At 39.4% G+C, this 15,940-nt stretch overlaps 1 protein-coding gene across 1 annotated transcript; it reads right to left on the bottom strand.

Moving 5' to 3' along the window:
- Window positions 1-341: 341 nt before the first annotated feature.
- On the bottom strand, window positions 342-5,256 carry LOC141591891 (pentatricopeptide repeat-containing protein At5g48730, chloroplastic-like). The gene is made up of 3 exons (XM_074412384.1): window positions 4,805-5,256; window positions 2,039-2,445; window positions 342-1,223 (listed from the first exon to the last, which is right to left on the bottom strand). The coding sequence occupies exons 1-3, from the start codon at window positions 5,228-5,230 to the stop codon at window positions 515-517; spliced, it is 1,542 nt and encodes a 513-aa protein (XP_074268485.1). The 5' UTR covers window positions 5,231-5,256; the 3' UTR covers window positions 342-514.
- Between the last annotated feature and the right edge of the window lie 10,684 nt (window positions 5,257-15,940).

A 15,940-nucleotide genomic window follows, 5' to 3' on the forward strand; every position in this document is an offset into this window, starting at 1 on the left:
GAACTCGGTTTCTGACCGACCTAGATGGGTAGTTGTGGCTGCTTTGGCTCCGTTTTGGGACGGGGAGAGTAGCCTTTTGGGACTGTTTCGAGTTGCTTTATACCTGTGAACTCCCGTTTTAAACTCGTCTCAAATGCTGTCTTAACATGGCTCAATTTCGGACTACTTTATGCGTTAGTATGTAGTAAATTAGGTCATGTTGTACTCTGCTTTTGGAGACGGTTTTACAAAGTTTTTGGGACTTCTTGAGATAGTTTTTGCAGGTATATGGGAACTGTTTTGGTACCACTGTGGCGCAGTCTTATGCAGATGTCTTGGTGGCTGTTTACGGGCTGTGTGGCAGCAGTGGGGGAGGGGTTGAGCAGGCGGTTTTATGGGCTGTCTATGGGGTGTTGTGAGGCCGTTCCAGGTTCAGTGATATCAAGCATGAAATAGCTAAGCCCGATACTAGGGTAGGCAAATACTTCTAGGTTCTAGCCGAGTAGGAGAAACATAGCCATAAGAGCTTCAAAGTTCAGTGATATCGACCCCGATCTTTAGAATCCTCTGAAAATCTGACGAAATTCTGCAACTCTTTCGCCTGGGTTGACATGCCAGCAATAGAGTACGCTTTAATCATGCTTTTATAAGTAACCCTATTAGGGTTACATCCCTTGCTCTTCATCATCTCAACAGCTTCTTTCATTTCCGCAAACCGTTCCATCCTCCCATATGCATCGACCAAACAATTGAAGAACACGGTATCCAAAGTCACATCAGTGTTTTCAATAATCCGTAAAATGCTGTTTATCTTCTCGGGTTTTCCGGCCCGACCATAAGCCCTCACAAGTGAGCAGATTGTGACACAGTTGGGCTTTATCTTTTCAGATTTCATTAATCTAAACAAGAATTCCATCTGCTTTAAATCCCCAGCCCTGCCAAATGCATCTATTACCACATTGTAGGTTACAAGTGTCCAGGAGAAGTGATATTTTTGCATGTATTGCATCACAGAACTCATCTTTTCATAATCTCCAATTTTACCATACGAGTCCAAGAGTATGTTAAAAGTCCTAATGTTGGGTTCAATTCCTGCGGCCAGAAACTTCTCATAGCATTTCTCCATCATCTCGATTTGACCTGTGGCACCAAATGCTCTGAGTGTGGAATTCATCGTCCAAGAATCGGGTTCACAATGCCGTTTGCAAAGCATTTCTGCTAATACTGACTCCATCTCTGCAAACCTTTTATAAAATAGGAGAAACTGAATATACTGTGCATCATCACAATGTCAAAACATCTGGTTGCAAGAAGAAAAGCAGAAAATCATAGGGTTACTATCTTACTGATGATTGCTCTAAAGCAGTTATACGCGTGTGTACCATTCCGAATGTCTTTGATTTATTTGGTTATCCTGTTGAAGATACATGACATAATTTTAATGGACCAAATAAGGATTCTACACATCAAAGTCAAAATAAGGGGTTGCTTGGATTTGAGGAAATTGTTAATGAGGTAGTGGAGGGAAATACAGAGGAGACTCACAGGTGGTGGTGGTGGTGATTGTGATGGTGGTAGAGATAGAAACGAGATGAAGAGAGTAATTACTACTCATACCTCATAAAGGAGTAATACCCACCTCTCCCTCGCCTCCCTCTAGGGTGATGTATTAGTGTATTACCCTCCTAAAAGAATAATAGTTCCTCCACCACCGCCCTTATCTTCCCTACACCACCATCATTTTCAAATCTTTCTCCTTTCTCCTGACCTCTTTTATACTGCAACGGTTAGATCCAAGCCAAGCGAGCCCCAATAAATATTTACCATTGCCAATGCAACTGAGCCTAGGACTAAAGAGTTGAAATAGACAGTGAGTGACTTTGTATGCACAAGAAAATTGATAATGTCAAATAGATATAATGGTTGAATAAGAGATGTGGAGAATTTGTTGTAGGTCAGTCATCCAGACAAGAATTTTAAACCAAGCAATAGTTAACTGCACAGAGCTAACCACTAATGCATATGCATGAGATGACAAGAGAAAGAGCAAATCTCTTACTTTCCTGATTTTCCGTAAGCATCAATCAGAGTGTTGTAAGTGACTGTGCTAGGCTTGATTCCCTGTGATACCATATCAGAAAGCAGCATAGAGACTTTATCAAAGGCAGAGACTTGCAGACACGATTTTATAAGGATCGAGTACGTATATACATCAGGTCTGCAGTTAGGATTGTTCTTCATGTACTCGAGCAATGTGAATGCTTCATTAAACTGACCGCTCCTACTGTATGCTGACAAGAGAGCAGTGTATACTTCATGATTTATGAAGCATCCCTCATCAACCATGGCCTGAAATAGTTCTTGTGCCTTTTGAGGTTGCTTACACTTTCCAAGCATGACAATTAGTTTAACATATATGCCAGAGTCGGGCCTATACCACAATTGCTCCCGCAGGAGCTCAAAAACCTGCATTGTATGACAAGGTGACAATCTTAGTAATCATAGTAGATTGTCAAAGCTCTTGTTAGATTTGCCAGCTTATTAGTAATGATCCATTCTATGAAGAATGAAGCGTAATGCTATTTTGATCCAACAACAACAACATTACCCCAGTGCCTCAATGGTTCCCGCAAATTGCGAGGTAAGGGGGGATCGGATGTACCCAGCCTTACCCTTGTGTTAGCAACACAAAGAGGCTGTTTCCGAATGACCCAAGATGAAAATTGCGTCGAGAACTGCATAAAGGACCGCTACTTCATAAGAGAAATAAGCGCAGCCACTTTAGTGAGCTATTTTGATTTATTCCATCATATTCCATAACCAAAGAGTACTGCTATTTTGAGCAAGGAGTCAAATTAGGCCAGTTATGATAGAAGTTGTAGACCACTCAACCTAGGTCAGACAAAACGTTGATGAGCATTGCAAAATAGTTGTCTGCTAAATTATCAGATTAATCAACGTTCATATGCTTGTTAACTCTATTGAAAAGAACTGAAAATGGAAACAAAACTATCCATATATATATATAAATAGGCTTGTGATTGGGGACCCCATATGAAATTCAGAGGCTTGTATCAATTGGAAACAAAACTATCCATATATATATATAAATAGGCTTGTGATTGGGGACCCCATATGAAATTCAGAGGCTTGTATCAATTGGAACAAGTACCTACTAGGCCCCTTCACCCCATAAGAAATACAAAAGGAGAGAGAGCGCTCACTTCATAAGCCTAAGGGAACTCCATCTTTCCTAAAACTAATTGGCAATAGGAGAATCCCTAGGCTTTAAGAAGTGACTAATTCTCTACTCCACCACCAATGTGGGACTTCACATGTGGGTTTCTTGCATTCCAACACTTCCTCTCACATGTGAAGCTCTTAAATAACCAAGGATGACACCAAGGGCCGCAATGGAGTTGAAACAGAGATTCGGAATCCTCTAAAGAGAATAACCCTCCTGCAGTGGCACTCAGGCTCAGTTAGATTACGGGAACCCAGGCCATGTCAGAATTCGAAAGGAGAGAGGGGGCTCACTTCATAAACCCAAGGGACAGCCCATTTCGAATTCTAACACTCACAAAGCATGTATAATAGTAAAAGATACAGAACACCTATTGTTCTCTCAGTTTACACTCTTTACATTGGAGAGCAAAACACCATTTCACATACAACAACAAAACTCTTCCACATGCTCTCCAGTCTCCATCTCAAACTTTGGTCCAACCTTTTTTATATTTACATACAAAATGTCGCGAAAATAAATTGTCTCTCACATTTTTACTTGTTATGACTCACTTTAAATGAAAAACTAGCTCTCCTCTATTCTTCCTCAACACCCCAAGAGCAGGTGCAGAGCTCATCCCTATCGTATTCATTGGAGAGTACATGCAAATCAAAAGAGAGCTCCTCCGAGACCATCTTGGAGAACATTTAAAGAGCTCAGCCCAACAACTCTTCAGATATAATAAAATAAAAGGGGTAAGCATGGGATACATTCCTGTCCTATTGCATTTCTTCTTCTTACCACAATCCAGGCATCATAAGAAAAAATGCACTTTGCTCAAGTAGAATGCTGTGCCGAGTTAACTTTCAAGGATGATAGATTCACACTCTTACTTCTTACTGCAGAATTTTTGTCCTCATCAATAACTAGAAGTATAGGAAATCACAGCTCTGTTTAGAGTAAAGCTCATCACACTCCTCTAACAAACAACAATGGATAGAGCTGTTGTAATGACAATTATGAGATTAGTTGGCAAATGTCCATTTACACTCTCCTTACATGGCAGCATACATGATTCACTCAGCAATTAGCTGAACTCCCTGTCTCCCTCGTTTACCTGTTTTATTCTTTGTAACGGGGTATTTTAATTAAAAGGTAAACAAATCATTGGGACGGAGGGAGTAATATTTTTACATAACCAAAAACAACAATCATTTAGGGCCGTTCTTTCAGGCTAAAACTATATGAACTAAACTTAACTTCTAAAACCCAAATTAAATTGAATTGATACTTGATAGGACCTCACCTGAACATTACTGAGCTGAAGTCCAAAAGAACCGGACGTAACCTGAACTAAACGGACTAAACTGAACTTAACTTATAAAACCCGAACTGAATTGAACTGATAGGACATGACTTGAACTGAAAATCTGAAATTACCGAAAATTAAGTCGAAAAGAACGGTACCTTAAAACTACATTATGCAACTAACCAAAGAAAAAACACAAATTCTTTGAAATACCCAATTAAAAACTAATCATCAAAAACCCAAAACAATAATCAAAAACACAAATGCAAATTAATTAAGAAAAAGGATACCTTGAGGGCAGATTCCCAACGAAGAGCAGTAATTCTCTCATGAAGAGCTTCAAGAACAGTTCTAGGCAACAATCTCTTAGAACTAATCCCTTTCTTTTTCTCAATTACTGCTTTAGTAGCTTCCCTTCTAAGTATTACTGAAATTGCCTTTTTTGATGCAATTTTTGTGTTAATTACTTGTTTTCTCTCTTTTGCTGCTTCTGTTTTGTTCTTCTCCAATGAAAGTCCCCACCTTTTCTGGGTGTTTGAGAGTGTAATGGAAGACGATGAAGATGGAGATGGGTCAGGGTTTGGGTTTGGGTCTGGAAATGGGTCGGGTCTGTTGGTGGGTTTGGAGCGGGGTGTGGCTAATGAGGTGCGTGTGGGTGTGGAGCGGTGGTTGGGAATTGGTGGGAAGGGGAATGTGGGTCCTTGAAGGGAGGCCATGTTGATTTTTGGGAAGTGGTGCAAGAGTTCACAACTTTTTTAGATGGATCAATAAAGGGGAAAAAAAAATTTCTTTTGTCTCATTGTCTTAGACTTGTACCCTGTTCTTTCTAACCTATTTTTAGCTCATTTTAGTTCAGTTCAACTCTATTTAGTTCAGTTCATCCCAATTCAGTTCAGTTCAGTTCAACTTCATTCAATTCAGTATAACTCAACACTATTAAGTTCAACTTATTTCAACTTTACTCGTCTTAAATTTAATAGTTATTATTAATTTTGTTATCAATAATACTATTTTTTTAATATTATTATTCTTTATTATTATTATTATTATTATTATTATTATTATTATTATTATTATTATTATTATTATTATTATTATTATTATTATTATTATTATAATTAATAATATTGTTAATAATAATTTATTTATTATAATTACTATTATTACTATTATTATTATGAATAATATTATTAAAATGAATAATAATGTTATTAATGTTGTTGTTGTTGTTGTTATAATTATTATTGGTATTATTATTGTTGTTGTTAAAATGAACAATAGGTTTTCTGAGAGACCGTTTCTCAATATAATAGTGAGAGATTAACCATTAAACAAGTGGACCATACCACTTTCTTGAATAAAATAGACAATAAAATAATTGTCCAATTAATTATTCATTAAAAAAAGAAATAATATTCTTTGGAATCATATCCCCACAAAATCTTGAACCCGTCTTTTTTTTTTTTTTTTTTTTTTTTTTTTTTTTTTTTTTGATGACGAGGAGGTTGGATCCTCCCGGACACGAGGACCCCCCTGCTAGCGCGCCCTGTACCATGTGAGTTCTTTCCGCGGGATTATTCCTCTCTCGGGCGTCAGGTCCCCAGGAAAGTGTTCATCTAGGGAATCGAACCCAGGACCTCGCAATTCCTCCTTAGGAGGCTTTGAGGTTACCCTGGAATTCCACTAGACTCACACATCTTGGGTAACCCGTCAACTTCACCTTCCATAAATTTTTTTCAATTTACTTTCCACTGTATAGAAAGTGTGACACCCCCATATTCCAAGTGCCTTACCAGGACCACTTAAAGTATGGAAACGTCACCATCTCGGTTACCCGAGACAATGATAATCATAAGACAATAATGAAACATACTTAAAAGCAAAATACGGTTTAAAGTGATTACATGACAACTCCAAAACTGTTAAACTGAAATACAATGTACTCAAAATGGTCTACTGGTAAATCTATCAAAACTACAAAACATCGTCTGACACAGCGAAACACTCTTCTAAACTGCCACATGATGACTCATCTCAACTATTCCATACTCGTCATATCATACCTGCTCAATAACTGCTCACCATCCCCGAATGGATCACCACAGTTTTTAAAACAAACAACGGGGCCAGTACTAATTACACAAAACAAAGCCACAACGAAACAAATGTCAAACAGCTCAATCAACACACAATTCTCCAGTCTCCATAACCAATCTCCACACAACTGACTACACACATCGCAACAAGTACTCCACACCGCCAGTGGGGGACTGCAGCCGTACCCACCAAATCCTCGCTCATCAACCACTGAGCAATAAACCCAAGTTTCCTTAATGTGCACATCCCCTCCTGTGGCGGGTTCCACAGTGGGCGAACCAAGGGCGTGAAGCCACTCCCACAAGTGACTCCACTCAGCCAGGGACGCGTCCCGAATATCACAGACAGTTATACAACAACAATTATAATACTCTATCACAACCACCAAATCAGAATCCAATGTCAATACGATATACAACAACAACAATAATCACCAACCACACTTATGTAATTAATACTAAGTAGAGAAAACCCAACCTGGAAAGCAACATGAAATCAGACGATCAAGCATCTGACTCAGAATCTCTCCTCAACGAACCGTCCTCCTATACATACATACATATTATTACTATCATAACCACATAACCACAAAAACCCCCAAATCACCCAATTAGGGTTTAACCAACATTAACCAAACGATATAAAAATGATATGTAAGACTTACCCTCGACACAAAGATCACGAATACGTAAAGAACGATGAAAACCGACACTCCTAGCTCCGGGATTTGCTAATAATGCGGCGAGGATGATTCAACGTAACTTCTAATGTTCTCTTGAAGGTTTTAGGTTTAGAAAAGTGTTTTATTAATAGTGACGAAGGCCTTATATATCAATCCCGCATTATTAACAAAACCCGTCAAATATCACCCGTTAACCGACTTACTCGATCGAGTAAGTCACTTACTCTATCGAGTGACCCTTACTCGATCGAGTGTCACACTTACTCGATCGAGTACCCATCGGGCAGACTACTGCTTTGCGTAAAACCAAACTTACTCGACTGAGTAAGCCCCACTCGATAGAGTACCCCAAGACACATAAAACCGTAGTATTACAGTCTTCCCTCCTTAAAAAGAACTTCGTCCCCGAAGTTCAAACCACAACCAAAACAAAAACACACCAACGTCCTCTCGACACAACAACATAAACAAAACTCGACATAAAACTCCAAAGCATACTTCCCAAACCAACCTCAACCTGACTCAAAACAACTACTAACTATATCAAAACCAACATAAAACATGTAAAAACTCTATGCGACCATCTCCTACCCTCCTAAAAGAAACAAGGTTACGTCCCCGTAACCATACATAGCTGATAAAAAAGAGACGGGTACCGTTCCCTCATAGCCTCTTCCGCCTCCCATGTAGCCTCCTCAACCTCATGGTTAGACCAAAGAACCTTAAGTAACACTGTCTCACCATGTCTAATTTTCCTAACCTTTCGATCAAGAATCTGTTTAGGCACCTCAAGATAAGACAAGGACTCATCCAGATCTATATTCTCTACCTCTAACACATGTGACGGATCACTAATATACTTCCGCAACTGAGATACATGAAACACATTATGCACTCTATCTAAAGCAGACGGTAAAGCTAACCGATAAGCAACCTCAGCCACACGATCCAAGATCTTATACGGTCCTATGAACTTCTGGCTCAGATTCCCTTTCTTACCAAATCTCATGACCCCACGCATAGGAGACACTTTCAAAAAAACCTTGTCCCCAACCTGAAACTCTATATCCCGTCGATGCAGATCTGCATAACTCTTTTGTCGATCCTGGGCCGCTCTCATCCTCTGTCTGATAAGCTTAATCTAATCCACCATCTCATGCACCATCTCTGGTCCTAAAACCACTGCCTCACCACTATCGTCCCAACAAATCGGACTCCTACACCTCCTCCCATATAAAGCCTCAAGTGGCGCCATGCCAATACTGGTGTGATAGCTGTTGTTGTAGGAAAACTCAATCAAATCCAACCTCTGCTCCCAGCTACCACCAAAATCCATAACACAAGCTCGCAACATATCCTTTAGAGTCTTGATGGTCCTCTCTGTCTGGCTATCTGTCGCAGGATGAAATGCTGTACTCATCTTTAAGGTAGTTTCCATAGACTCATGCAGCTCTTTCCAAAACCGTAAGATGAATCTTGAATCTCTATCAGACACTATGTCTTTAGGCACCCCATGTAGTCGAACCACGTTTTTCCGATAAGCCATAGCTAACTGTGTCTTAGTCCATGTATCTTTCATTGGCACAAAATGAGCTGACTTGGTCAGTCGGTCTACTATAACCCATATCATGTTGTTACCCTGTTGACTCTTCGGTAAACCCACGATAAAATCCATGGAAATGGACTCCCACTTCCACTCAGGTACCTCAAGAGACTGAATCTTACCTTGTGGTCGTCGCTACTCCCCTTTCACTCTCTGACAAGTCAAACAACGATCCACAAACTCAGCTATTTCTTTCTTCATCCCAGGCCGCCAAAAAGTCTTCTTCAAATCTTTGTATAACTTATCACCGCCTGGATGTACCAAGTATGGTGTGCAATGAGCCTCTGTCATGATTATCTTTTTCAACTCCTCATTATTAGGAACACACCACCTCCCATCAAACCTCACACTACCATCTGAATGAATATAGAATCTAGACACTGTCCCCTTATCTACTCCAGCTCTCCACTCTTCAATCTTGGGATCCAACGCCTATTTACTGCGAATATCATCATAAAGGTCTGGTTCCACTATCAAATCCCCCATAGCATCCCCTTTCTGGATCATATGTATCCCGAACTTCCCCACCTCATCTCTCAATCTCATCAAAGACACAGCCGTGCAAAGAGAATGCACACTCTTCCTGCTCAGAGCATCTGCAACCACATTAGCTTTCCCTTCATGGTATATAATATCCATGTCATGATCCCCAATCAACTCCATCCACCTCCTCTGTCTCATGTTCAACTCCTTTTGAGTGAAGATGTACTTGAGACACTTGTGATCTGAAAACACCTTAAAGGTCACCCCATATAGGTAATGTCTCCAAATCTTAAGAGCAAACACAACTGCACCCAACTCCAGATCATGTGTAGAGTAGTTCTCCTCAAAGGGCTTCAATTGCCTAGAAGCATAGACAATTGATGCGTGCTCTTTACATACGATATTTCCCTTCATTTAGCACACATTTTCATGGTTTATTACGACCATACACTATTATTCCCTCCCATTTCTCGCTACTGGGTAAGTTGTGTGACTTGTGCAGGTTTTAGGTCCGAATGTGCGATTATGAGCCAAAACTCATTAATTAAGGAAGGAGATGAGTCCGTGTTCGACCTTGTGTTGAAAGCTGTAGACGGACGACCGGTGAAGAGTTGTTGTGTCGATCGACAAAACAAATGTGTCGATCGACAGAGGAAGGTGTGTCGGTTGACAGAGGAAGATGGTCCATCGACATTCATGCCATCATCACAGGAAGATTTATTTTTGGAGCTCTTTATGGCTGTCGATCGACTTAGTGTTTGTGTCGATCGACAGGGTCCAAGTGTGTCGATCGACGGAGACTTATTGTCGATCGACAGATGCTTCGTTGGCCGCATCTATCTCGTGCTTGGGCTTTTAGTTATTTGTTTGTTTTATCTTTTGGGACTTGGTATAAAAACACTAGAAGAACAATTCATTAGGTCATCTTTTTATTCTACCTTTGGCTGCTAAAAATTCAATTACGTAGAACTCTTTTACAACTTTTAGATCTAAACTTTGCATTCTCTCTTCATTACTCTTCCGGATTATTGGTAATTTAATTAATCTTTGTTCTTTCATCTCTATTGTTCTTATTGCTTACTTTCTGTTCCGTCTTTATTATCATTATTAGTTTTATGTTTAATTTCTTCTATCATCGTTTTATCTTGAATTCATCCCTTTTAATTATTACTATCATTTTCATTATTATAAACACGTCTAGCTAATTTCTCCGCTAGGATTTAGGGGAGCCAATGAATTTATGACGGTTGTTAATTAGGTTTTAGATTTGTCAATTACTTTATGCCTTTGTTGTTAATTGTAGCATTAAATCGCGATTAGTCAGTTAATGTGCATGATTGATTATTTGATCCGGTAAACCCTGACCTAATATCGAGAGCCTGGTGAGGGTTAGACCTGCTACAAACATTAGAGTGCCCTAATAAGTTGCGAGAGCCCGTTAGAAGCATTCTAGGGCGATTAGTGATCCGAGAGGACCTTTTCAATACCCCTTAGACTGATATTTGCGACCGATCTGTGACCTAGATAATACCGTTAGACATTCATTGGTGAACCGACAATCCTAGTTCTTCTCTACATATTTTTTATACTCTTTCTCTAATCTTTTATTTCTCTTCCCTTCACTACTTGTAGTTAGCAGACAAAATCAAACAACCCCGAATTTGTTACTTAGACAGTCTTAATTTGACAAGTAGGACGCTAAAAGCCTCCCTGTGGATACGATCCCGACTTCCCTGGCTATATTAGTTAGAGACAAGTTGGTTTATTTTTAATTAGCATGTTAGTGTGGTTTTAATGAATATAATTATGGGAAGAGACTTAATTTTTATTTGAGTTTCACGCAGGTCTTTATATGCATGATGTTGTTGATGCTGATGACCCGGATCTTATGGGTGTTAATTAGTGGCAGTTGGCCATGACTTCCGTATGTTTGATGCTGGTTTGGGGAGGTCCGTCTCACGCTTATTGCGAGTCTCTTTTCCTAATTTATATTCATTTGCATTCGTCTTGATTTGTATGTCCCATCCCCTATATTTTGATGCTGCTGATTGTTTGCTGAACACAATGAGGGGAGTGTGTGATTTGGTTTGGGGAGGGTATACATATGTCTGTGTTGCATCCATATGCATATTTCTTGCATTTCTGCATGCATTTATTTAAAAAAAAAAAAAAAAAAAAATTGAAAAATTTCAAAGAATACAAAAATATGTTTGTTTTTAGGTAGTGTTTTAGTCGAGTCAGGAGTGGCTATGTAACAATGATGACACTGCATTTATACTTTTGTTATCTCGCCTAAGCCTTGCACTTGTGACACCTTTATTTTGAGAAAATAATTTGCATAATCTACGAGTTTTTGATAGATTCTACCGAACGAATAGACTTGACATACTTGTTGGCAAACTACATATACATTATAAGGATAGAGCTTATAAACTGGTGACATTCATGACCGGTTTCATTTAGGATGTGAGTAGTACTCCTTACAAAGCATGTAACATTAGTTTGCACAAGCATGAAATTTGTCTCTTTTTGCCTACATACACTCGGGTTTGTGGTGGTGACACATGTGGAGAGGCGACCCTTCCTTTATGTTTAACCTATTAGCCTCACATTAGCCAAATTTGCCCTTTTGACCCATTTATTCAACTACATTCCTATATGGCCTATCCATGTCAAGCTAATCTTGTTGGTAAGTTTGGAAGTCCCGTTGTGGTCAGTCTATGAAGAATGCTTTTGTGTCGGAAGGAAGGTGAAAAAAATTGATGAAGAAAAAAAAGAGAGAAAAAAATGAAAAATATGAAAACAATGAAAAAGAAGTGAAAGAAAATATGATAAGAAAAAAATGAAGTTGAAGAGAAAAAGAAAAAAAAAGATGGAAATTTTATTTTACTCCTATATTCATCCTATTCATAATTTGAGGAGTATTGTTGTGGTTGTGAGCGAGTTTATGCCACACTTGGCATTATGCTTAATTTTTGTTGTTGGATTAGAAGTGGAATGTGTTTATTTTTGGTTGTGTTCGGTGCTAGCTTGGCTTTTACCTCCACATATCCAAATCTTTTTGCCCCTTCTTACCCATTTACCCCTCCACACTCTCATATGTAAGTCCTCAGCATATGTTATGGACCTTGTTTGGTTGGAGTATATGTGTACGGTTGCTAGAGATACTTATCATGTTATACTTCATGCATGTTTTTGTAGATCGTAGTTAGGTGAGTGTCTATATTCTTTCTATCTTACAAAAAAATTTATACTCACCATGTGCCTTGAATGAGTGATGAGTGACCCGTGAGAGTCCGACGTTGATGGGTCTTGCAAGGTCGACGGTTCGGTAGTTTTAGGTCATTAATTTAACTCGTTTGCATTTTGAATTTTTGTGCTCTCTCGCTTTGGAATTAATTCCTTAGCTTTGGTGACCATTGGTGCATTAAATTGGTTTGTGCAGGTCAATTGTGTAGCTGGCTCTGAGTATCATGCCACTCCTTTTGTCCTCCTTCTTGTATTGCTTATTGCTTGCTTGGAGACAAGTAAGGGTTTGGTTTGGGAAGGTTTGATGCGTGCTCTTTACATACGATATTTCCCTTCATTTAGCACGCATTTTTATGGTTTATTACGACCATACACTATTATTCCCTCCCATTTCTCGCTACTGGGTAAGTTGTGTGACTTGTCCAGGTTTTAGGTCCGAATGTGCGATTATGAGCCAAAACCCATTAATTAAGAAAGGAGATGAGTCCGTGTTCGACCTTGTGTTGAAAGCTGTAGACGGACGACTGGTGAAGAGTTGTTGTGTCGATCGACAGAACAAATGTGTCGATCGACAGAGGAAGGTGTGTCGATCGACAGAGGAAGATGGTCCATCGACATTCATGCCATCGTCACAGGAAGATTTATTTTTGGAGCTATTTATGGCTGTCGATCGACTGAATGTTTGTGTCGATCAACAGGGTCCAAGTGTGTCGATCGACGGAGACTTAGTGTCGATCGACAGATGCTTCGTTGGCCGCGTCTATCTTGTGCTTGGGCTTTTAGTTATTTGTTTGTTTTATCTTTTGGCACTTGGTATAAAAACACTAGAAGAACAATTCATTAGGTCATCTTTTTATTCTACCTTTGGCTGCTAAAAATTCAATTACGTAGAACTCTTTTACAACTTTTAGATCTAAACTTTGCATTCTCTCTTCATTACTCTTCCGGATTATTGGTAATTTAATTAATCTTTGTTCTTTCATCTCTATTGTTCTTATTGCTCACTTTCTGTTCCATCTTTATTATCATTATTAGTTTTATGTTTAATTTCTTCTATCATCGTTTTATCATGAATTCATCCCTTTTAATTATTACTATCGTTTTCATTATTATGAACATGTCTAGCTAATTTCTCCACTAGGATTTAGGGGAGCCAACGAATTTATGACGGTTGTTAATTAGGTTTTAGATAGGTCAATTACTTTATGCCTTTGTTGTTAATTGTAGCATTAAATCGCGATTAGTCAGTTAATGCGCATGATTGATTATTTGATCCAGTAAACCCCGACCTAAGATCGAGAGCCTGGCGAGGGTTAGACCTGCTACAAACATTAGAGTGCCCTAATAAGTTGTGAGAGCCCGTTAGAATCATTCTAGGGCGATTAGTGATCCGAGAGGACCTTTTCACTACCCCTTAGACTGATATTTGCGACCGATCTGTGACCTAGATAATACCGTTAGACATTCATTGGTGAACCGACAATCCTAGTTCTTCTCTCCATATTTTTTATACTCTTTCTCTAATCTTTTATTTCTCTTCCCTTAACTACTTGTAGTTAGCAAACAAAATCAAACAACCCGGAATTTGTTACTTAGACAGACTTAATTTGACAAGTAGAACGCTAAAAGCCTCCATGTGGATACGATCCTGACTTCCCTAGCTATATTAGTTAGAGACCAATTGGTTTATTTTTGATAGGTTGCGACAGCCTCATCAGAAATCACTTTCCCATTCTGCATCAACACACAACCCAAACCATTCTTTGAAGCATCTGTATACACCTTAAAGTTCTCACTCCCTTAAGGCAAAGCTAAGATTGGAGCTGTGGTCAAACGCTCCTTTAATGTCTGAAACGCCGTCTCACAACTGTCATCCCAACGAAACCTTTTCTCTTTCCTCATCAAGGCTGTTATAGGTCTAGCTATCTTGGAGAAATTCTTAACAAACCGTCGATAATACCCTGCTAAACCCAAGACACTCCTGATCTCTGCCACATTCTTTGGTGCTTCCCTCTTGGTAACTGCTTCAATCTTTGCAGGATCCACAGTTACCACTTTCTTTGAAATCACATGCCCCAGAAAAGCAACCTCCTCTAACCAGAACTCACACTTGGACAACTTTGCATACAACTGATGTTCTCTCAAGGTCTGTAACACAATCCTCAAATGCTCCTCATGCTCCTCTTTAGTCTTAAAAAAGACTAAGATATCATCTATAAAAACCACCACAAACCGATCCAAGAACTGACTGAAGACCCGGTTCATCAAATCCATAAACACGGCAGGTGTATTAGATAACCCAAACGGCATCACCACATACTCATAATGACCATACCTCAATGTAAACGCTATCTTTGGTATGTCCTCTTCCCTAATCTTCACCTGATGGTAGCCCGACCTCAAATCAATCTTAGAAAAGACTGTTGCACCGCTCAACTGATCAAACAAATCATCTATCCTTGGCAAAGGATACTTGTTCTTTACCGTTACTCTGTTCAGCTCCCTATAGTCGATGCACAACCTCAAGCGCCCATCTTATTCTTCACAAAAAAAACTGGTGCTCCCCACGGTGATACACTAGGTCTAATGTATCCTTTCTCAATCAAATCATCCAACTGCTTCCTTAACTCCTCTAACTCCTTAGGACCCATATGGTACGGTGCCTTAGAGATCGGCCCCGTCTCCGGTTTTAGCTCAACACTAAAATCTATCTCCCTCTTCGGTGGTAACCCCGGAATCTCCTCTGGAAAGACATCTGGAAACTCTCCCACCACTGGTATCTGCTCAACTGTCGGACTCTCCACTCTATGATCCTTATATGGCACAAGATCAACGGGTACCCCTTCCTCAGATAGGACTTCAAGGTCACTCCTACAATCAACTTATCTTTGGGTTTGACAACAAACCCACGATAACACACACTAATCCCCTTAGGACCTCTCAAAGAAACCCTCTTTTTATGGCAATCTATCTTAGCCTTGTACTTTTCCAACCAATCCATCCCGACTATCATCTTAAAACCATATAAAGAAAACTTTAACAAGTCTACAGGTAGATAATGATCACAACTATCATAGACACACATCTATACAACCGTCCACAAGATACAGACTCACCCGAAGGTATAAAAATTTCCTCTCTTACAGACTCATACTCACTGAAACCCAACCGTTTAACATGACTCAATGATACAAACTACTGTGACGCCCCCGAATCAAACAAAACAAAGGTAAAAACTCCATTACCAAGAAATGTACCGGTGATAACGTGAGCATCATCCTCAGCTGCTTTCTTATCCATCATAAACAGCTT

Source organism: Silene latifolia, chromosome 7 (assembly GCF_048544455.1).
Source record: "Silene latifolia isolate original U9 population chromosome 7, ASM4854445v1, whole genome shotgun sequence".
Classification (NCBI taxonomy): Eukaryota; Viridiplantae; Streptophyta; class Magnoliopsida; order Caryophyllales; family Caryophyllaceae; genus Silene; species Silene latifolia.

Coding starts and splice junctions, on each gene's coding strand:
- LOC141591891 (XM_074412384.1), bottom strand. CDS start 5,230: ATGGCCTCCCTTCAAGGACCCACATTCCCCTTCCCACCAATTCCCAAC. Junction 2,446..4,804: donor GTTGGGAATCTGCCCTCAAG/GTATCCTTTTTC, acceptor CATACAATGCAG/GTTTTTGAGCTCCTGCGGGA. Junction 1,224..2,038: donor GCTTACGGAAAATCAGGAAA/GTAAGAGATTTG, acceptor ATTTTATAAAAG/GTTTGCAGAGATGGAGTCAG.